The sequence below is a fragment of the Galeopterus variegatus genome, unplaced genomic scaffold (assembly GCF_000696425.1).
Source record: "Galeopterus variegatus unplaced genomic scaffold, G_variegatus-3.0.2 Scaffold1274, whole genome shotgun sequence".
NCBI lineage: Eukaryota > Metazoa > Chordata > Mammalia > Dermoptera > Cynocephalidae > Galeopterus > Galeopterus variegatus.
Genome location: NW_007727385.1, coordinates 141,742 through 163,810, shown reverse-complemented (window position 1 = coordinate 163,810; position 22,069 = coordinate 141,742). Strand labels below are relative to the sequence as shown.

The following is a 22,069-nucleotide window of genomic DNA, read 5'->3' as shown; positions in this document are numbered from 1 at the left end:
CCCTCAATGCTCCTTTGAGAAACACCCAGCATTTTTAGTCAGGGCTGTGGAATGCTATGGCCTACTTCCTAGCTAATCCTACTTCCTACTTCCAAATCCTACTTCCTAGCTGTGTTACCTTAGGCAAGTTACTCAACCTCTCTGTGCCTCCGTTTCTTCATCTATAAAAGAAGCTCAACAGTAAGCGTGCACATCAGTGTTCTTGTAAAGCACCTAGAAAAGTATGTGGTACAAAGCAAGGGCCCTGTAAGTGGCAGAACTTGTTGCCATCACTATTGACACCACCAGTGGGCCTGGTTCCTTATACAGAACATAGAGAAAGCCTACATCCTGCCAAAAGCTATTCCCAGGAAACCCACGAGAGCATGACTTTCTACCAGCGACACAGTGGCCCTGCATTCTGTAGGGAACCAGGTATTTGTCTCCAGTGTCCACATGTTACGTGTTATCTGTGGAATTCCAGCCTCTGTCTCCCTAACTGGACCCTCCCATGTAGACTGTTTACAAATATGGCTACGGGTTCTTCCCTCCCCGTATCAGGGCCCTTGCAATGAGACCTTGCAGTGCCCCCTCTTTGCCCACCAAATGGTGGAGTCTATTTCCCACCCCTTGAATCTGAGCTGGTCTGGGACTTTTTTTGCTCAGTGGAATACTGCAGAAGTGACATTGGGACAATAGAAGGGGCAGAAGGTTCCAGCCTAGGCCACAGAGGCCTTGCTTGCTTTCACTCTCTCAGGACCTCTGATTCTGCCATGTGTACATGCCAGGACCAGCTTTCTGGGGGATAAGATGCCATGTGGACCAGAGTGGTGGCAGCTGAGGTCCTGAAAGAGCCCCGGCAAGACTAGCAGAGCTGACATTCACCAACCACAGAGGCAAGAGTGAGGCCCAGCCTCCAACCAACCCACAGACTTAAATTAACCCTTGTTCTTTCAAGCCAGTAAGTCTGGGGGTGGTTTGTTATGCAGCTGGAGCTAACTGATCCTCACGCCCCACCATGCCCCCAGCCCACTGCTCACCTCCCCACATGGGAGATGGTGATCCTCTTGCTGGGCCGCACCTCAATGCCGTTCTTGTACCACTTGCCAGTCACCTTCTCGTCAGAAACCTCACACTTGAACACGGCCTGTTCTGAGGCCTTCACTGTCAGATCCGCGATACCCTGCAGGACTTCCAGCTGTTTCTCTGGGTGGGGAGGGAAGGAGATGGGGACGCCACTGCTCCAGTCAGTCCACAAATACTTGTGAGCACCCACTGCATGCCAAGCACTGGCCCCCTGCCCCACCCCAAGGCCCCATACCTTCCACAATGAGCTCAGCCTCACATTGGCCACCATTGGTCATGACCTGATAGCGACCCCTGTCCTCCTGGGTCACATCTGAGTAGATCAGAATGTGGCGCTTCCCGTCCTTCTTGAAACGGTATCTGGCATTGTAGGAGTCCTCCCGGGTCAACTCCACACCATCTTTCATCCTGCACAGAAGGGACATGAAAGGGGCAGTTAGGGGCCACCACAGCTCTTGCTCGGGGTCTCCGAGGGTGAGTCAGGGACCAGAGCAGAGGGGTCAGAAGGGAGATCACAGGAGGGAGGAGAGATAAAGGTTGGCAGAAGCATCTTGAGTGATGGGTGGGTCACAGGTGCGGTCAGTGGAGATAGAGAGAGGAGGAGGTCTCAGGCCACAGGGAGATGCCTCAAGTTCCTAGCTGGAGGTTAGGGGGAGAGGTCAGAGCACAGAGTAAGCCTTAGGGTCTCAGAGAGATGTCAAATACTGTGGCCTCTGTAAATGGCCTTTGCCCTGCCCAAGGCACTCCCCTCTTCCCAGTTCACTTATACCTCCTGATCATTCAGATCTCAGCCTCATTGTCACCTCCTCCAGGAAGCCTTGCCAGAGCTCCCGAGTCCCTTCCTCCTATTGAAAGCTGGTACAGCAACTACTGCTGCTCCTTTCAACCGCTTGTCAGAATAGAACTTCTGTATTTATTTGTGTGATGACTTGACGGATGCCTGTCTCTCGCTTCTCCACACACACCTCCACTGCCAATTTCCCACATTATAAATGCCATAAAAGCAGGTACCATGTTGATGTTTTTTTCCTCCCCATTATGTCTTTGATATGCAGAAGAGTGGCACCACACCCTAGATGCTCGATAAATATTTGCTGGATGGGTGAATGTGTGTATGGATGGAGGGATGTAGGAACCAATGGGATGGATGGAGGATGGATGGATGGATGAAGGCATGGATGGGAGGGCGAGTGGATACATGGATGGATGGACCAAAGACAGAAGACTGGTTGAATGGATGAATAAATATTCAGTGAAACTGCAAGGATCAGGAAAAGAACCCCAAAGAGGACGGGATGGGCAGAGGTCAGAAGTTCTGGGAAGAGGTCATGGGTGAAAGCCAGGATCACAGAGAAGGGCTGAGGTCTCCTGGTGGCTACTGAGTAAAGGCCAGAAATCCCCAAAAGAGGTCATAGAGTGTCTCATAAAGATCAGGGCTGAGGCAAAGAGATTGTGGGCACCTGTACAGAGGTCAGGAATCAAGGATCACTTACCACATGACCTGGGCACCATCTTCCGACACCTCCACCATCATTTCCACCCGGTCACCCACAAACACTTGCTGGTCTTCAAGGGGTGTGACAATCAGGACTGGAGGTTCTGTGGAGCAGAGGAACAGAAGGTCAGTAGTTTCAGGACCCCCTCCAGAGTCACACTCAGGCCCCACACTCAGGTCCACATCTCGGCCTCACCTTTGACAAAGAGCTCGGTGAAACATTTCTCATCCTTGACGGCTGCCTCGTAGGCAGCATCATCTGCCAGTGTGCACTTGTTGATGGTGAGAATTCTCTTCTTACCGACATTCTCGAACACGTACCTGGTGTGAAAGTCTCACCTCAGCCCGGGGCATGAAGCAGCTGCCTAGCCCTGGATAGATCTCTGTTCTCAGGGCAAGTCTCTCTCTCCCTCTCAGAGCCAAATTGTGTGGGAGGAGAGACAGAATCCAATTTCTATTATTTAAATAACCACAGCAGAAATGCCAACTGTCAATCCACATCCATCACCTTCTTCCCTTCAGCAGGCAGCACCTGGCCACACAGCTGGAACTACATTTTCCAGTCTCGTCTGCAGCTGGAAAGGCCGAAGGGCTGAGTGTGGGGAGGTGGAATATGAGTGGAAGTGATGCTTGTAACTTCTAGGTTGTCTCCAATTTTGAGACAAATTGCTTGCTCAAAACTTCTCTCCATCCCCCCCTCCTGTCAGTCAGAACACAGACATGCCCATGACCCTGCTTCCCCAATATGGATGAGGACAATGCCACAGAAGATGGTGTCGCCAACAGTATGGACAGAACCTGGGTCCCCAAATAGTCTCTTGGAGAAAAGCTGGCCCACCGCCCTCAATCAACCAGAAATACACTTTTCTCTAACATAAATGTATTTGGGGGACTTTTTGTTACAGCAACTTAACCTGTACCTTAACTAACACAACTTTTTATCTTACCAAAAAAGCTCATTATGGGAATTTTTTTTTTCTTTTTTTTTTGGTGGCTTGCCAGTATGGGGATCTAAACCCATGACCTTGATGTGATAAGGCTGCAGTCTAACCAACTGAGCTATCTGGCCAGCCCTCATTATGAGAGATTTAAAAAACACTGCCAAGGAAAAAAATTTAATGCATCCATAATTGTCCACTGAAAGACAACTGCTGCAAATATTTTAGCCTCTTTCCAATCTTTTTATCTATACACATGTAGATTAACATTTTGTGAAGTAGAAATGGGAAATATATGTTTTGCACATAACAGTAACCTTGGGCCAGCCCGTGGCTCACTTGGGAGAGTGTGGTGCTGATAACACCAAGGCCACGGGTTCGGATCCTATATAGGGATGGCCAGTTAGCTTACCTGGGAGAGCATGGTGCTCACAACACCAAGTCAAGGGTTAAGATCCCCAGGGGCCAGCCTGTGGCTCACTCGGGAGAGTGTGGTGCTGATAACACCAAGGCCACGGGTTCGGATCCTATATAGGGATGGCCGGTTCGCTCACTGGCTGAGCGTGGTGCTAACAACACCAAGCCAAGGGTTAAGATCCCCTTACCAGTCATCTTTTAAAAAAAAAAAAGAAAGAAAGAAAAAGACATCTTTAAAAGAAAAAAAAAAAAGTAACCTTGAACAGTTTCCCATATTAGTATATATTCTAGAACATCTTTTTCAGTGACTGCATAGCACCTTAGTAGAGACGTGTACATTTTGGTTGTTTTCCATTTTTTGCTATGATAGCAATTGCTTCAGTGAACATCCTTGCAGCTAAATATGTATAACCATGATAAATCCCTTATAATAAACACCTAGAATTGCATAGTCTAAGGGCTTTTTAATACATTATTACCCTTTTGGAGATTTACCAATTTACATTCCCACCAGCAGCATTCGTGTACCCATTTCCCCATGTCTTCTCCAGCACTGCGTTTTATCATTTTGTAAAGCTTTTTCCCATCAGCACAGCACGAAGATTGTAGTTTTGTTTTGGATTTTTATTATTATTTGCAAGGTTGAAGGTGTATTTCGCATCTGATTGGCTTATTTGGATTTCTTCTCGTCTGAATTCCTGTTCTTCATTGCCCTTCTCTATTTTTTCTAGTGACTTATTTGTGCTTTTTTTTTTTTTTTTAAAGAGATGACCGGTAAGGAGCTCTTAACCCTTGACTTGGTGTCAGCACCACGCTCACCCAGTGAGCANTTCCCCCTCTCCCACCCCTCCCTGAAAAGAAAGCCCCCCAAAAGGAAGTTTGAAGTGGGAATTTTTGACCTTTGACCTTAGATTATATACTAAGGGACCATCTTGAAAGAGCGCACTTCAAACTGGGCTCCTGCACCGGGGTTGCTTTAGACTCTTATTGGTGTGAACTCCCTGGCAGGCAGCCCCGCCTCCCTGCTTACTTGAGGGAGGTCCTGGGCATGGGCGGCCTCTGTTACTGGTGTTAAAGCCAGGTTGGTGTTCTCAGTCTTCCAATGGTGCCAGCCTTTCTTTCCCAGTTCTCCAGCAGTTTGTTGTGAGGGTTCCTGCATTTTTCACTCTCTCCATTTGGTCACCAAATTAAGGGTAGTTGTTGGGCTCCTTCTTGGCCAATGAATTGAATCACAGGAAGGTGTCCTGGTGGGATCTGAGGACCTGCAACTAGATTTGCTTCTGGTCCTGCTCTAACCGGCCCTCCTTAGGTCGAATTCATGAACCAACCAAAGCAGAGAGCCACAGACAGAGATCCTCTTCAACACTTATCCCTCTTCCCCCACATCATTTCACTCCAGGAAGAGATTTCCTTAACATATATCATGGTTAAAGACTCTCCACACTCAGAATTGTAGAACTACAATGGATCTTAGAGACCCTTCATTTCCATTTTTCAGCTGGAGATGCTTGAGGTCACAGGTGTGGAGTGAGTGAGCAGGCGCAGGATGGCCAAGGCTGGCGCATTCACAGTTAGAGCTTGGCGTCCCTTCCGCCTGGTCCCTTGTGTTTTCAGCACCCACTTCCCCCAGCTTGGCAAGAGCTGACCTCGTCCTCATTGCATGTCAGGTAGGGGGCATACTAAGGCCTGAAGCTTGAGTGGCTTAGGCAGAGGAACACCCAACCAGGGGCAGTTGAAGGGCTGCCACTGGACTTTGATGCCTTCTCCAGTTTTCTTTGAAGCATTAGAATTTTGTTGGACCTCATTCTGGAACCAAGAGTTTGTGATCAATGATATACAAAGACAGAAATGACAATTGACCAACACGTCAATTTAATTTAAATGTCTTAAGCCCAGGGATTAGGGCATTGATTTGGGTGGTGAGCAATTGCCCTGGGAGTTAACCCTGAACCTGAAACCCTTCCTCAGGGAAAATTACATTTTTTTTTCCTTTTTGTCTTTTTTCGTGACCGGTAACGGGATCGCAACCCTCAGTGTCGCGCCCGCACCGCGCTCAACCAGTGAGCGGACTGGTCTCTATATGGGATCCGAACCCTCAGCGGGAGCACCGCTGCGCTCCCAAGCGCCACACTCAACCGAGTGCGCCACCAGGCCGGCCCTATTTGTGCTTTTCATATAGGTCTGGGAGTGCTCTTTCTTGGTTGAGAGTGCCTCGTCTTATTTCTGAGCATTCTTTCTGGACTAAGATCTCCCCCCACGGGGATGGCCCCAAACATACTTGCTACTTGGTTTGATCTCCTGGCCATTCTTGAACCATTTGAGGGGAAGGTCTGGATCACTGATCTCTACCACCAGCTTGATCTTGTTGCCCCTGTCCACTTGATAGGCTGGATCCAGCTTCTTCGTGAAGGCTGGAGATTGAGGGATGCAGAGGGGATGCACGTGAGAGGTCCTCATTCCCCTGGTCATCCCCATAAGTGCCAAGCCTCCCTCCGCCGACCATGGGCTCTCCAAGCTCAAGGTCAGAGGCTCAATTACTCCTCAGATTGGGACCTCCAAAAGACAGGTCCAGGGTCCAAACATCAGATAAACCATGATTCTGGGGGCCCCTATGGGCAGGGCCCACCTCCCCTCAGACCAGTGCTGACCTTCACTCTTCTTAACCTCGACCTTGGCCTTCTTGAGCCGCTTCAGCATGCCACGGAGGTCTGTGATGCCATACTGGAAGGCGATTCTCTCGTACTCACTCTTCTTTGCCCCTTTCAGGAGCTCCCAGATCTCTGGGGGGATGCCTAGGTCATCATCATCTTTCTTCTTCTTCTTCTTCTCCTCCTCAACCACCTCCCTGAGGGTGGGGGAAACAGGTCCAGACCACCAGGCAGTGAGGAGGGGAAGGTCTGCTTCTGCCTGCTCCACTTGCTTGCTGTGTCACCTACCCAAGTCACCTGCCCTCTCTGGGTCTTATTCTTTTCTACCTGAAGAATCGCCCCAGCCTCTTCCCAGGCATGCTGGCCTCCAGTCTCTTCCCTTCCAGTCTGTTCCGAGGGATACTTCTGATACCCACATCAGATGCCATCCTTTCCCTGTTCAAAACTCTTCCATGGCTCCCCCACTACCTTTAGTAGGAAACCCCAGCTCCTCAGCCTAGTAATCTTGGACCCACCCGCCTTCCTATCTCCTCCTCTGCAACCATCCACACCAAGCTACTTGTCTTTTCCTAAACCTCTGGGCTCTTTCCTGCCTCCCAGCCTTTATACAAAATGTTTCCCTGCCTTCATGGTCCCTCCCCACCTTCTCTTCCCTATGAACTCTTCTTCATCCTACCAGACCTAGTGCCGAAGTTCCCTTCTCTGTGAGGCACTCCCTGTCCTCCAAAGCAGCGAGTCGCTCTTGCTGTGGGCTCTCACAGGCCCCTGTGGGACCCCATCCCTAACCACACCAAATAGTCTGTCTGTGGTTCAGACCCATCTTCCCAAGACAATGAGTGAGCCAACATCAGGGACCCAAACTGCTCTCTGTCCCCTGATCTCAGCTGATGGTGTGTTAGGCAGGAGGTCTCAGAAGATGTCTGATGAGTAAGAGAGTGAATGAATGCATGGATGGATCTTTGGAAAGAAGTACAAAAGGGGAGGCAACAAAGAGATGATAGATGAGTGAGTGAATCTGGGGACATATGAATATTTGGATTGATGCAGAGCAGTGGGTAGGTGGACTGATAAATAGGGGGGTTGATGGATGGCTAGGGTGATGGATGGGTGGGTCAACAAATGAGCAGGTGGGAAGATAGATGGATGGGTCGGTGGGGGGTGGTTGGGTGAGTGGACGGATTGATGAGTTGGTGGGAAATGGCTGGGCAGGCAGTTGGGTGAATATGTTGATGGAAGATGGCCAAGTGAGTGACTGGCTGGCTGGAGACAAACAGATGAGCCTATTCCTAAATAGGGTTATTGGGGATTTGGTTATGGGGACAGATGGATGAGTGAAGGATGGTAGGTGAACCAGCAGATAATGAATCAATGAGGGAGTGGACAAGCATTATGCTGGACAATATGAAATTGCCAAAATCCAATCATTTTTAACCTAATCATTTTAACCATCAATTTCATAGAGTTCAATCTAACAGAGAGCTATCTGGGTGGATATGTGTGTCAGTAAAGAGGCGAACCGTTGATAGAGGAGTGCCTGGCTAGATGGGTGGGTGGATGAGTAGATGGGTGGTTGGGATGTTGGGTTCAGTGGGAGAGAGACACAGGTGCAGATGGATAGACAGGTGGGAAGACGGATGGATGGTAAGAATGGACGGGCGGTGGAGAGGTGGACACATGGGGTCCTCAATAGGTGGGGAAGTAGATGAATGTAGTGGGTGCCTGGAAGACGAATGAATGGGCTAACGAACAGGCAGCCGAGTGTAATGTCAGACGGGTGGATGAGCAGGTGGGAAGACGGATGGATGGTAAGAATGGATGGGCGGTGGAGAGGTGGACACATGGGGTCCTCAATAGGTGGGGAAGTAGATGAATGTAGTGGGTGCCTGGAAGACGAATGAATGGGCTAACGAACAGGCAGCCGAGTGTAATGTCAGACGGGTGGATGAGCAGGTGGGAAGACGGATGGATGGTAAGAATGGACGGGCGGTGGAGAGGTGGACACATGGGGTCCTCAATAGGTGGGGAAGTAGATGAATGTAGTGGGTGCCTGGAAGACGAATGAATGGGCTAACGAACAGGCAGCCGAGTGTAATGTCAGACGGGTGGATGAGCAGGTGGGAAGATGGTGGGTTGGTGGGTGGGTGGAAAAGTGGATGACGGATGGCTGCTTGGGCGAGTAGGTAGATGAGTAGGTGAATTCGAGCCTAAGTAAATAGGAGAGTGGACGTGAGGATGACGGGTTAAAGACTGAGTAGGTAGGTGTATTGGTGGGCAGATGGCTGGTTGGACGGGGTTGTGGGTAGGGTTTGGGCGAATGAGTGGATGAGTGGATGAACAGGTGGCCCGAAGGGCTGGTGGGTAGAATATTGGGTAGGCAGGGAAAGATAGAGGATGTGGTGGATGGACAAGCAGGGATGACAGTGGGGAGCAAGGAGCAGTGGAGCATCAGCCCCCATCCTCCTGCCCTTGAGCCCCTGTCTCCCCTTTATGTCAGGTGGGCGCGCTCACCTCTTCTTCAACAGGCTGCTGAAATCCAGCTCACCAGCGTTTTCTGACTTCCCTTCACCCCTGTGGCCATTGAGAGGAGGTGTGAACCCCCCTTAGACTTATCCCGGGGTCCCCAATCCTCCCTCTTCCCACATTTCCCCTTCCCAGAAGAGAGCTTCCCATGGTCCTTGACACCAGGAGACCTACCTCTCCCCCGGGTCCAGGTTACTTACGCACGCTTGAAGCTTTCTAGATTCTGCCCAGAGGCATCCTGACGAGGTGCTGGGGAGAGGCCATGGGGGAAGGGAAAGTAAACTGGAGGAGAGCCTGATCCAAGACCAGGAGCTCTTCTCCAGACCCTCACAACCTGCTCCAGGGACCAGCTTGTACTCGTTTCCCTGGCTGCCACCCACCAGCCTCTCTCAGTGGCCTGTTACTCCCCTCCCACTCACACCGGGGCCAGCACGTCCTTCTTCCCATGCCTGGGCAATCTCATTCCCTGTGCCCTCCATATTTAAGCTGCCAACATCCTGAGGTGCAGACCCCCAGAGACCATACACCCTCAGGGCTCCACACACATGCCCCCAAATCTGTCTAAGCCTCCTATTAATCCTGTATCCCCTTCATACACCTGTGTTCTCCAAGCCTGGACACCTTCACTTCCCAAGCTTTACTCCTACTTTCTCAAACTTGGAATGTACATAACTGGCCTCCTAAACCTTCACAGGTGCACCCGAAGGCCCTAAACACTTTTAAGCCCAAATCTACACCTTGTCCTACTCTAAGCCCATAAACTTTCTCTCCCATTTTGGATACCCTGACCCCTAGATCTATGCTCCCTCCTCCAAAAGCCTGCACCCACCTCAATCCCATGCTGTACACTCTCCCTACACTTGGCTGGTGCATCCGCCCCCCCATCCCAGAACTATAACCCTTTGCCCCCATCCCCGGCCAGCGCACCCTCCACATCGATGTTGAAGCCACAGCTGTCGCAGGTGTTCTTGGCTTTGACCTCGAGGCGGTAATCCCCACGGTCCCCCAGTACCACCTTCCCAATATGCAGCTCCACGGTGTATACCTGGGGGCCAGGGCCAGGGGTATGGGTGCAGGTGACCACTCCCCAGAGCCACCCCACATCCCCCAGAGCCCACTTCATAACTCTGTGAGACAAATCCTCATTCCCACCCCAAAGGAGGGGCCAGGGAAGACCTAGAAGGAGAGGGAGTGGCTTGGAACCCAGTGGCCAACTGTCTCCTTCCATGCCTGGACAGTCTTAGCTCCTGGGACCCCACGTCCCTGACTCCCTGAGACCTTTCTAGGAATGCACATGGCTGTGCCCCAGTGTGCTCTGCCCCAACCCATTCTCTTCTGCCCAGCACGACCTCTAACAAGCAGCCCCCACAACCTCTATCCTTGGTGGTCCCATTCCCCATCTAGAGGACTCCAGGCCCACAATTATGCCTCAGGCAACAGGCCTCCTGAGAAGCAGGCCCTGCATAACTTCCAGCCCCAGCCCACACGCCCTCTCGTCCCACAGGGTCCTCACATTGCTAGCAGAGTCATGGGACTCCTTGAAGGAGAATCGGGCCCCGCTCTTGCTGCCCAGCTCCAGCCACTTCCCCTTGAACCACTTGATGGTCGGTTTGCCTTCGAACTCCTTCCCGTTCACCTTGGCTGAGATCACCATGTCCTTTCCTGGGTGGGTGTGGGGACGGGAGGAAGGGGCCAGTCAGGAACAGTAAGACTCTCCAGAGGAGGATTGTGAGGGTGAGAGATCCCAGCCCCCTCCTCCCTCAGTCCTCAAAGTCCGGGCGCCCAGCCCCCCTCCCTCAGACCCAGGAGTCCCGGCCCCTCTCACCAGTCTCCACCGATACAGACTCTGGCTTCTTTAGGAAAATGCCGGTGGGCTCCTCAGCAATGGGAGACTGGCCCTCAGGTGAGGCTTCTGCTCAGAAGACAGAAATAGGAGGCCTGAGATAGGCTGAGGAAGGGTCGGTAGCCACTTTGGGGAAGGGGTTTAGAGCCAGTGAGGGACAGTCTGCTCAGAAACCAAAGACCATGGGAGCAAAGTGGCTTTTCCTGACCTGGGAAAGACCACATGCACACCCAGGTGGCTGTGTGACTTTGGGCAGGCACCTCCACCCCTTTGGGCCTCAGTTTCCCCCTATGTGGATGGGAGGGTCTTAAATGGGCCTTTGGGATAAGAGAGGTTTAAAGATAGACTGAGGCATTTGGAGCTGGGCAGGACTTGGTGATCAGTCAGTTGATGGAAGCTCAAGGTCTGGCTGAGGGGCTGGGCTCTGTCCTGGGAGCACTGGGGAGCCACAGGAAGGCTGTGAGCAGGGGAGAGGCAGGTCAGCTCTGGGGCCCTGTGGGGACAGACTGAAGGACGGAGAACAGGGAGAAGATGGGGAGATGAGATGCCAGCTCAGATGCCAGAGCCCAAGGGAACACCATCTCACCTTTAGGAACCTCTTTAGGGGGAGCTTCTTTGGAGGCTCGTTTGGGGGCATCTTTACCTTCAGGGGTCTTTTTGGCCTCTGTGAGGTAAGAGATGTTCACGGTTGAACATGTGCCCAGCATCCTCCTCTTCCAGGACCTGGGAATCCAGGCCCCAGCCCCTCCTCCCTCAGACCCAGGAGTCCAGGCACCCATGCTAGGTGTAAATTTATCTCTATCCTGAGAGTCTGTGGGATCAGGTTTCCCTTATCCCAGGCATGCCACACCCCATCTACCCAGGCCACCAGATCCTGACCTTTTGGGTCCTGGTGGTATAATTAGCTTTGCCCCTGGGTTGGAAACTGGACACTTCGTGCTGACCACAGCATCCTTCACCTGCCTTGCCTGGCTCCTGGCCCGCTGGGACCCCAGCTGCAGCACAGGGCCGGACCCCAAACCCAGCCTGGTTGGCCTGATGCCAGTGGACTGGACACCCCAGGAAGGCCCCCCCCATCCCCCCAGCATGGACTTTGTATCTCCCATGTTGTCTTCCTCATCGAGAGAAAGCCCCACTCCATATACAGAAGGGGGTCCCTAAACTCCACATAAAGAAAGGACCCCAGCCCCTATATGGAGAATTCCCCCTAATTCCTACATAAGGAAGCCTCGGTTCCCTTCATCCTTACATAGAGAAGAATTTCCCTCTGTCTCCACACAGATGGGAATCTCTATCTCTATACACACAAGCACCCCATATCCTACCGAGAAAGAACCCAATCTTCACTCAGGAAAGTGGTCCAATCCCACCCAGAGGATGCCATCCCCAAGTACAGAGGATCCCAATCACCATGCAAATACCCCCCAACCTACACACACAGGATCTTCATCCCCATTGAGAAAAAGGGACCCCAATTTACAATCGGAGAATCCCCATCTCTCCCAGAGATGGGCTCCCCTCTCCACTACAGAAAAAGGAACCGCCTTACTGCAGGGGGAAGGGGCCTCCCATACACATGAGACCCCCATCCCACACAAAGAAGGGAATCCCCTCTTCACACAGAGAAGGCACCCCATTCTCCTAACTCCACGAAGAGAGGAGCCCCAAATCCCCATTCAGAAAATAGACCCATGTCCCACATAGGGAAGGGGTCCTAGCAGCCACCTGGTTTTGCCTCAGGCATGTCGAAGGACCTCCTCCCACTCCTCTGACAGCAGCTGCGTCCTCTAGGCCCTAGGGAGGACAGGTGGGCCCCCAGGAGGAGCCCTTTAAGGAGTTCAGAGACTCCCAGAAGGCTGCGGGAGGCATTGGTCAGCCGCCCCACATTCCGCCGCCGTGTGCTCTAAAGGGCGAGAAATAACAGCTGGACAGAGAGAGCCGAATGCCAGGCTCCCAGGGAGGGCAGGCTGGGGGCTCAGACACCGGGCCTGCGGGAGGAGGCGCTGGAGGCGAGGGCCCCAGGGTCTCACGGAGGAGGTGGCTGTGCGCCCAAACTCGCGAGCCGGGGGGCCCAAGAAACGGGGTGCCGGGGAAACGACGAGGGCCTGGACGCCCGGGTCCTGAGACGGGGTCTGAAGTGCGTGAGGGCTGGAGCCAGAACTCCGGCACGACGCGGGGGCGGGGAAGGCAGGGTCTGGGAAGCCATTCTTAGTATCTGCAAGTCAGGAGTTTTCGGGAAACCAGAGCTGGGAGGGAGGGTCCGGTTTCCCAGCGTGGGCAGGACCGCTGCCGGGGGAGGAGGTCTCTGTGCCCCCGGGGAGGGCCCTGGGGCTCTGGGACTCGGAGTCCCAACCCTCGAGCGTGGGTAGAATCGCAGTCCTGGGGCCCCCGCCACCTGGGGCCCCGGACTGGCCGCTGTCCCTCCTGGGACCGCGCCGACCCGCTCCCCGAGGCTGTTCCCGGAGTGGGTGCGGCGGACCCCGGACGCGGGGGTGGGCGGGTGTCCCCGGCGGGGACGGGCGGGGAGGCTGGGAAGGCCCTGGACGGCTGCCCGGACGACGGCGCCCTTCCCGGCAGGGGGGCCCGTAGCTTTCTGAATGGGGGTGGGGGCCGGCTGGTTAGCCCAGCTGGTGAGAGCGCGGCCTTGTAACGCCAGGGTCGCAGGTTCAGATCCCGGAACCGGCCGGACGCCAAAAAAAAAAAAAACGGTGAATGGGGCTGGTGGCCGGACGCCGGGTGGGCGGAGAGGCTCTGGGGGAAGGAGGGGACTGGGGGGCCAGGTGCTGGGAAGGGCGGGAGGTGGGCGTGAAAGTGGGGGAGGGGGTGTAGGGGACGTAGAGGGAGTGACCCAGCGAGAGAGAAGACGAGCTCCCCCCGTTTTCTTCCTGCGCATCTCCCCGTCCCCCCTTTTCCAAAACCCCCTATGAGCCGGAAACTTCGCCCCCTGCAGGGAGCGCCAAGCCAACCCGGCTGCAACCTTCCTGTGACGTCACGGGTTGCCAGGGGCTCCATCCAGAGACAGGCGGACAGAGACTCAGAGAATGGGGATAGAGATCCAGACAGAAGAGGAAGCGGGGACGAGGTGGGGAAGAACTCTAATTGGCAGGAAGTGAGGAAGACATAAAAATGAAACGGAACTCCCAGTGCCAGCATCTCAAGCCTCTTATTTTGGCATTAAAGGTCAGTCAAGACTGCCTATTTGATCTCCTATCTCATCTCCCCCCTCGCTGTCGCTGTGTCTCTGAGAGCCAGTGGGCCCCAATGGAGGGGCAGGATTGCAGTCTCTGACAAAGGGTCCCAGGAGGTTTGTCCACCTTGATTTCTCTTATTTTATTTATTTTATTCCACATTTAGGGTGACGATAATAGCTTTTGCAGAAAGTACCTTCTTTGTAGGAGGAGGCCCTGGGGAGGACATTTTGCAACCTCTTCCTGCCTTCCCCCCCTGCCCCCACCTTCTCATAAGGGCAGGTCCCAGTCCACCAGCCGTTGTATGTCCCCACGTGGACCTCTTGCCTCTCTGAGTCCTTGATGCTCCTCCTACTCCTCCTCCAGGCCATCAGTGGGGCTGGGGTGGATTTCAGAAGGTGTGTGAAAGGCTCAACAGGGCTGCAAGGGCTTTTTTGAGATGTTCCTCCTCCTCTCCTCTTTTCACAGAAGTGACAAACTGAGACCAGGCAACAACAAGTCATTCACCCTAGATCCCCAGCCCACCCAGGCTCAAGGACTTGAACCTCCAGCTTTTTGGCCCACAGCCTGTGATTCCCCCGGGGTCTCAGTCAGGGCTCCCACAGTTCATCCAGGCTTCAGCTCCAGCTGGGTTTACACAGGAATTGAAATGCAAATAGTTGGGGGTCAAACAGGCTGATGATTGAAGCTGCTGGAGTTAAAACAGCTGGGGTTGGCAGGGACTGGGGCAGATTGGAGAACAAATGCCCTGTTAGGAGGGGGCCACTGTCCTGCTCCAGCCTCTCCATACTGAAAAGCTGACCCACTGTCGCTGGATTGTTCAAAGTTTTAAGCGAAGCCAGAAATCTGCAAATCTCCCTATTTTGAAAGGTTGGCTGGTAATTCAGATTCCCTCCCAAAACAGTGCTGTAAACTAAAAAGAAAACACCACCAGGGTCCTGGTTTGCCTGGTTCTGGGGTGGTGAGTTGACCAGCTTGAGACCTCTAGTTAGAAATGACATGGGGGGGCCGGCCCGTGGCTCACTCGGTAGAGTGTGGTGCTGATAACACCAAGGCCCCGGGTTCGGATCCCATATAGGGATGGCCGGTTCGCTCACTGGCTGAGCGTGGTGCTGACAACACGAAGCCAAGGGTTGAGATCCCCTTACCGGTCATCTTTTAAAAAAAAGAAAAAGAAAAAAAGAAATGACATGGAGGAGGGCTGCCAAGATCATCCAGAAATCAGTTGAGTGGCCAGAATGATCCTCAGTGTGGCCACACGGAGAGTACCCCAGGAAGGGCAGAGTCCCCAGAAGAACTCAAGGCTGCTTGTGAGATCCCTAAGGGGGCATATCAGATGGGGGACCTAGGAGGGCCTCATATGATTGAAGGATCCTAGATATGACAAGGGTATCCCAGAGGGGGCCCAGACATGACAGAAAGATCCCAGAGGGGCCATAGATGTGACTGGAGAATTCCAGACACAAGAAAAGTGACAGCAAAGTAGTTCCAGAGAATTAGGGGCTCTCAAAGAAATTTGGGGGGACAGATGTGACAAGAGAGTAGTAGATGGGCACAGAGACCTGAAACTTGATAAAAGTTTCCCAGAGCGCCCAAGACATAACTTGGAGGTTTCAGATCCCACAAGAGGGACACAGACATGAGAAAAAGATCCCAGAGGGACTCCCCAAACAAGGCTTAAGGCTGCTGGCAGTGCCGCCTCCTGGTGTGATGATCTGTGGGCTCCCTGCCCCGTCCCCATGAGATTGAAGATTCACAGACACACAAGGGAGCTCAGAGAGGTCCCAGACCTGGCTGGGAGATCTCAGATGTCACAGAGAGATCTCAGAGAAGCTCTCGGGATTCTGGAAGCACCGTCGGCTCCCAACCCCCCTTCCTCCATACACACACAGTATAGTTGTCTGTGGGTTCTGTGACCCAAACATGCAGATCCCTGGAGATCCTGTTCATGATAAAGGAATCCCAGAGGGACCCTGAGTAGGGCTTAGGGATTATGTCAGCACCCCTCCCCCCAAATGTGGGGATCTATGGGTCCCTATGACCTAAGGTGTAGGGACGCCAACGTGACACGGGGACCACAGAGGGGTCCTGGCGGGGCCACGAAGTCCTTAAGCAGCTCCACACGAGGTGTGGGGTTCCCGGGCCTGCCCAGGCAGGGCACGCATCCCTGAGCGCCCCGAGAACCTAGGAGGGCTCAAGCCCGGCGAGCGGCGAGCAACAGCGCGCTGTCGAACTGGTAGGTGAGCTTGCGCTTGACCTTGCGGATCTCGCCGGTCTTGGCGTAGTTGCGCAGAGCACGCGCCAGCTTCTGGTAGGTCATGCGCTTGCGGTTGCCCTTCTGCTGGCCCCAGCGGCGCGCGAGGAGCTCCTTGTGCTTGGAGGAGAACTGGAAGACGCCGGCCCCCGGCTCCACCCACCACACGCACTCGCGCATGTCACCGCGCGTCAGCAGCCCCAGCAGGAACTGGTACAGGCGCAGCTTCTTGCGGGCCCCTGCGGCGGGAGAGGAGCACGCGTCAGGGGAGGCGTCCCTTAGGCTCCGCCCGCACGCCCACGCCACTCGCACCCCAGCCTCAATCTCCCGGTCCAGAGAAGTGAGGGGAAGGAGGTGGCTGCCGGATACACCCGACTCTGGCTTGTCTCACCAGGGGCAAGTCAGTTCCCCTCCGTAAAGCTGTTAGCCCCAGAACTCGCATCCCCCTTGCGTGCTTTAATTTTCAAGATTTGCGTTTGTCCTATTTTCTCTTCTGCAGCCAGCACATAGTAGGAATACATATTTGTTGAGCCCATGACGAAAGAATCTGTGAAATCGTGACAGTATTCCTCCAAGGGTGGCGGTGAATAGATCTGGAGTCGGTTTGAATCCACCTGGCCATTTCTCCAGCTCCCGGTCTCCTAGCCTCTCAGCCCCAGACGGGATGGGGTCCTGGGAGAGGCCAGAGAGACATCTGACTCCTGGGCTCCTACAAGCAGCAAGGGACCCTACAGAACTAGGGGTTTCAAAGCAGGGCATTAAGGGGCTGACTGTTTACTCAGTCGGTTAGAGTATGGGGCTGATACCAAGGTCCAGGGCTCTATCCTTGTACTGGCCTGCCTCCCCCGCCTCCAAAAAATGCAGGTCGTTGGATACAAGAATCCCACCTCTGCTATTTCCCAGTTGTGTGACCTTTGGATGGTGACTTAACCTCTCTGATGGTCTCCTCAGCCATAAACAAGGCGTGTGTGTGTGTGCGCGCGCGCATTTGGATGGTGACTTAACCTCTCTGATGGTCTCCTCAGCCATAAACAAGGCGTGTGTGTGTGCACGCGCGCGCGCGCGTGTGTGTGTGTGTGTGTGTGTGTGTGTGTGTGTGTGTTTTCAAACCTTTATGGGGCATTTGCTTTGGTAGGCGCTTCACAATTATGAGCTCATTTAGTCTCCATCATAACCCTATGAGATAGGGATAATGACCATGATGCCGATTCTACAGATGGGAAACCAAGGCCCAGATAGGGAAAGTATCTAATGACCTCAACTTTCCAGGGGTTGAGCAAAACGGACGTTGGGCACAAGGGCATAAGCAGGGGTTGAATAGTTGGGTTTTGGGGGGTTTTCTTGGTGGCTGGCTGGTACAGAATCTGAACCCTTTGACCTTGGTGTTGTAACACTGTACTCTAACCACTGACAACCCCGTTATACAGACAGGAAACTGAGGCACACAGAGGTAGAGGCATTTGCCCAAGATCACACTGCCAGAGGTGGCATGGATCTGGGAACCGCCTTCAGTGCTGGAGTACATAGTAGTGCTTGAGAAGCCATGTTTCTTTTAGCTGCTTACCCCCATCTCCAGTTGGAGTCCCCACATCCCATCCACTCCCACATACCTGCCTCAGATCCCCTCCCCTCAGGGCCAGTCACGAGGGCCTCATCTGACTCGCTGTCTGAGACCTCCAGGGCGGGACTGTCCAGCAGTAAATCTTCCTCCTCCGACAGCACAGGGCTGGAGTATGGGGCATATGCTGGAGGGCCCAGAGTCTGCGGAAGGTCAGGGTCACCTACACATCCAGGGTCCCCTCTCCCTCCCTCTGCACTCCCTCCACTTTCTCCTCTCAGACCCCTGCTGCAGCCCTCCCATTCTGGTCTCCGTCTTTGTTCACAATGTGGACTCTGGCCTTGGTTCAGATCTCCATGTCGTGGCCAGGGAACACCTAAACTACCTTCGTTGGAGCCTGTCCAACACAGATAACACAAGTCTGTGCTGTCTCTTGGTTTGTGTCTGTGCCTCTGTCGGCTTATTTGTGCAATGGAGTAATAATGCTGCTTCACCTCAGAGGGTTGCTAAAGGGATAAAAACGGTTACTATGTGCACAGGTTTTAACGCAGTGCCTGGCACCTAGTAAACCTCAACCAAATGATTGGGATTGACTTCAGCTATCTACCCTGCCCCTCACCTGGCTGGTGAAGTCCTCTGTGGGATACGCTGGGAGGCCGGGCCCTGGGGCCTCCAGGCTGGGGGCTGGGTTGAGGCTCCCTGCAGGGCTGTAGGTTGAGGGTCCATAGCAGAGCTGCACAGCCTGGGGGTGGCCAAAGGTGGCTGCGGCTGGGTCGAAAGCTTCATAGGGGGCAGTTGGGACAGGTGCCAGATCCACAGGGAGACTCCCACAGGGATAATCCCACAGGGAGTCTAGAAGAAGGGCACTGAGTTAGAAGCTGGGAAGTCTGATTGAGACCCCCTCCCACTAGAAGGCCCTAGCACAGAGGGGCCATTGTGGGCTGTGCAAATCTCTGACCCCAAGATTTGCATGGGGGAACAGATGGGTGGGAGAGGAAAAGGGAGGAGGTCTGGAGGCCTGGGCTACCCTTATCTTGCTGTGCTAGGTGATAAACTCCCCGGGGCCTCAGCTCCCACATCTGTGAAATTTGCCCAAAGCCCAGGTTTGGGGGTGGACTCACCAGGAGCCCCCTCTGAGTTGGGGTAGCTGGAGTGCTTACAGCTGTCCAGGTCGAGTTGGGGTAGCTGGAGTGCTTACAGCTGTCCAGGTCATAGAAGACGCCATCTGGATACTAACAGGTTCGGGGAGGGGAGGGGGTTATTTTAGGCTTCAGAGAGCCACTGCCCCCACCCTGGACCCTTGTGGAAACTCTGGCACAAATGGGAGAAAAGAGGAGAGTCTGGAGAGAACAGAAACAGAAACTGAGAGACATCCACACAGAGAGACACAGAGACTAGGCACCAGAGACAGTGGCAAAGAGAGAGACGTACAGAGATACAGCAAGTAGAGACAGACACAATGCAAGAGAGACACACAGAAGCCAGCTCCTGCTAAGATTGGGGGTTCCTGAGAACCCTAGCACTTTCCTGGTGTACCACTGGCCCATCATAGCACCTGGGGAATGTAAAAATAAGAAAAAAGCAAAAATAAAAACATAGCGCCTGGGAAGGTATGAAGGATGTCTCCAGCTTCGCCTGCCTGGTGGGGTGGTGGAGGGAGGTGAGGGGTGAGAGGAGGTGGGAGTGTTTTTACACAGGCAGGGTCTCAACTCTTCTTTAATCCACCTCCATATTGCTTTGATTTGTCCCCAGACTCATGTGTTGCTAGATACACCATCCCTACGACCCAGCAATCTCACTCCTAGGATTTACCCAAGAGAACTGAAAACGTGGGCCGGCCCGTGGCTCACTCGGGAGAGTGCGGTGCTGATAACACTAAGGCCATGGGTTCGGATCCTATATAGGGATGGCCGGTTGCTCACTGGGTGGGCGTGGTGCTGACAACACCAAGCCAAGGGTTAAGATCCCCTTACCGGTCATCTTTAAAAAAAAAAAACTGAAAACGTGTGTCCACAAAATAGCCTTGTTCAAGAATAATCAGAGCAGCTTTATTAATAGCTCCAAACTGGAACCAGCCCAGGGGTCCTTCAACAGGAGCATGGGTGAACAAACCATGGAGCAGTCTGACGGTGGACTACTACATAGCAAGGAAAAAGAACAGACACGAGACACACACTTCATGATGAGTGAAGGAAGCCAGGCCCCCAAAGGGACATGCTGCATAATTCACTTTATGTAAAGTTCAAGAACAGGCAAAACTAATCGATGGTGGAAAATATCAGACAGGGGTACTGACTGGGAAGGGACAGGAGGAAATACTCCGGAGCAGTGGAAATGTTCTCCATCTTGATCTGGTTGGCGGCTACACAGGTGTGTGTATAATACAAAAGCTCACTGAGGTGTGCACAAGATTCGTCACTTTACTGACTTGTAAGTCGCACCTTAGTACTTCAAAAACCGAACAAAACTCTAGGTCAGGATGTGATGGGGAAGGGGTACAAGCAGGGTTTTTTTCAACCACATCAGTGAGATTCTATTTCTCAGATTGGGTCATGGGGTCAGGGTGTTAGGTATAGTAATCTGTGTGTCAGAAATATTACAGAATAAAAAATTTTTTTTAATATAAAAAAAAGGAGAAAAGGAAAGAGGGAATAAATGCACTTGCTGAATGAGGGATGGACAGAGAGAGGTACACAAAATCAAAGAAAGTGGACTCAGAGTCTCAGAGAGGGCGAGACATCAGAAACAGATCCGTGACGGGGATGCGGAGTAGCAGGAGATACCAAGGGAGAGTTCAGAAAGACAAACTGATGGCAGGGGGCGGAAGGAGAAACTGAGGCAGGGAGCAAGCCACTTCTCTGAGGGAAGTCATGGTAGGCCACGTGGCTTCCCCCGCCCCTCCCCGGCCCCCAGGGCCCCAACTCACCAGACAGCTGAAGTATGGCCCGTCGAGCCTAGAGGGGGAGAGACACAGGGGCATGTCAGGGCTTCCTTCAGCCATCTGAGTCTCAAAGTGATTGGGGGACTGACGGGGGCTGGGGGGAGGGAGACAGCAACAGCTGTGACCACCGCAGCTCTGCAGCCTGCTGGGTGTCCCTGTGTGAGACCAGGCCCACCACATCCACCCCCACTCCCCTACCGGGACAGGAAGTGGGGGGTGGGAGCCAGGCAAATGTCCCCCCCCTTGGGATTTGCATAGAGGGGGGGCAGGGAAAGTGAGGGAGAAAGTCCCCAGGGAGAAGAGGTGGGGGTAGGGAGGGGGCCGGGGCCAGTGGGGCCTTGGCTGGTGAATTGGTTAAATGGGTCCACCTTGGACCAGAGAGAGATGGAGAGATGTGTGGGCAGAGATGGGGAAACAGAAGAGACCCAGATGAGGGGCACGAGGAGAGGTGGGAAAAGAGGAAAGTGTGGAAAGAGACATTCACACTCTGATGCAGGAATTATTTCTTGAGCCTCAGGGATACAGAGATGGGGAGGTAGACAGAAGAAGAGAGAGAGAACAGATGGACGGAGAGAATCGGAAAGAGGGTGAAAGATACAGAGACGAAGACAGAGCCAAGGAGAGAGCAAGAGGCACAGAACGGAGACCCAGAAACAAAAAAAGAAACAGAGTGAGAAGCAGACAGGGGGAGCGACAGATGTAGCAAGACCCAGGGAGGGACAGAGACAGAGATGTAGGGAAGGAGAGGAACAGAGGTGGAGACCCATATGCAGAGGACATCAGCAGGATGGGAGAGAAGAAAGTGTCGCAAAAAAATGAGATCTTTGGGGACCAGGAAAGACAACAGGGGTGCGGGGGATGGAGGAAAGAGTCTGAGATATAGAAGAATCAGAAGGGGCAAGAGATGGTGTGGGCCCTTCCCCTCCCACGCACCTGCCCCTGGGTGGAGCAGAGGAGACCACTGCCCGTGGGTGAGGCCCGGCAGAGGGGTAGCATGCGGTGAAGGTCCCAAGTGCAAGTTTAGGGGGACCCCACTTACTGTGCAGCCTCCAGAGTGAGCATGGTGGTGCTGGGATAAGCTGGGCTTGTAGAGTGAGCATGGTGGTGCTGGGATAGGCTGGGCTTGCCGCCCGGCTGCAACCACCACCCCTATTTATACCTTGGCCCAGCCCCGGGGTGTGGGGGGCGGGGGTGCCGGCCTG

The 22,069-nt window shown here is 53.5% G+C and overlaps 2 protein-coding genes across 2 annotated transcripts in view; both read right to left on the bottom strand.

Annotated features, from left to right (window-relative positions):
- MYBPC2 (myosin binding protein C, fast type) overlaps window positions 1-12,670 on the bottom strand; it is a 25,770-nt gene extending 13,100 nt beyond the window's left edge. Inside the window, exons 1-13 of the mRNA XM_008576012.1 lie at window positions 12,652-12,670; window positions 11,513-11,590; window positions 10,909-10,995; window positions 10,597-10,745; window positions 10,011-10,128; window positions 9,284-9,332; window positions 9,072-9,131; window positions 6,564-6,760; window positions 6,194-6,326; window positions 2,757-2,881; window positions 2,559-2,664; window positions 1,301-1,473; window positions 1,020-1,185 (exon numbers count right to left, since the gene is read on the bottom strand). Coding sequence (XP_008574234.1) covers window positions 1,020-1,185; window positions 1,301-1,473; window positions 2,559-2,664; window positions 2,757-2,881; window positions 6,194-6,326; window positions 6,564-6,760; window positions 9,072-9,131; window positions 9,284-9,332; window positions 10,011-10,128; window positions 10,597-10,745; window positions 10,909-10,995; window positions 11,513-11,590; window positions 12,652-12,670 — 1,460 coding nt within the window. The remainder of the gene's footprint in view (window positions 1-1,019; window positions 1,186-1,300; window positions 1,474-2,558; window positions 2,665-2,756; window positions 2,882-6,193; window positions 6,327-6,563; window positions 6,761-9,071; window positions 9,132-9,283; window positions 9,333-10,010; window positions 10,129-10,596; window positions 10,746-10,908; window positions 10,996-11,512; window positions 11,591-12,651) is intronic.
- Window positions 12,671-16,308: 3,638 nt separating this feature from the next.
- SPIB (Spi-B transcription factor (Spi-1/PU.1 related)) lies at window positions 16,309-21,929 on the bottom strand. Its single transcript, XM_008576009.1, has 7 exons — window positions 21,907-21,929; window positions 20,853-20,880; window positions 19,140-19,158; window positions 19,048-19,101; window positions 18,546-18,778; window positions 17,979-18,129; window positions 16,309-16,607 (listed from the first exon to the last, which is right to left on the bottom strand). Exons 1-7 carry the CDS (start codon window positions 21,927-21,929, stop codon window positions 16,309-16,311), a joined length of 807 nt encoding a protein of 268 aa, XP_008574231.1.
- Window positions 21,930-22,069: the final 140 nt, after the last annotated feature.

What these genes read in the sequence shown, in the direction of transcription:
- SPIB (XM_008576009.1), bottom strand. Translation starts at nt 21,929, where the DNA reads ATGCTCACTCTGGAGGCTGCACA. An exon ending in CAGAGGACTTCACCAGCCAG is followed by an intron (nt 18,130 to 18,545) that starts GTGAGGGGCAGG and finishes GACCTTCCGCAG; the next exon opens with ACTCTGGGCCCTCCAGCATA. An exon ending in GGGGAGGGGATCTGAGGCAG is followed by an intron (nt 16,608 to 17,978) that starts GTATGTGGGAGT and finishes CTCCCGCCGCAG; the next exon opens with GGGCCCGCAAGAAGCTGCGC.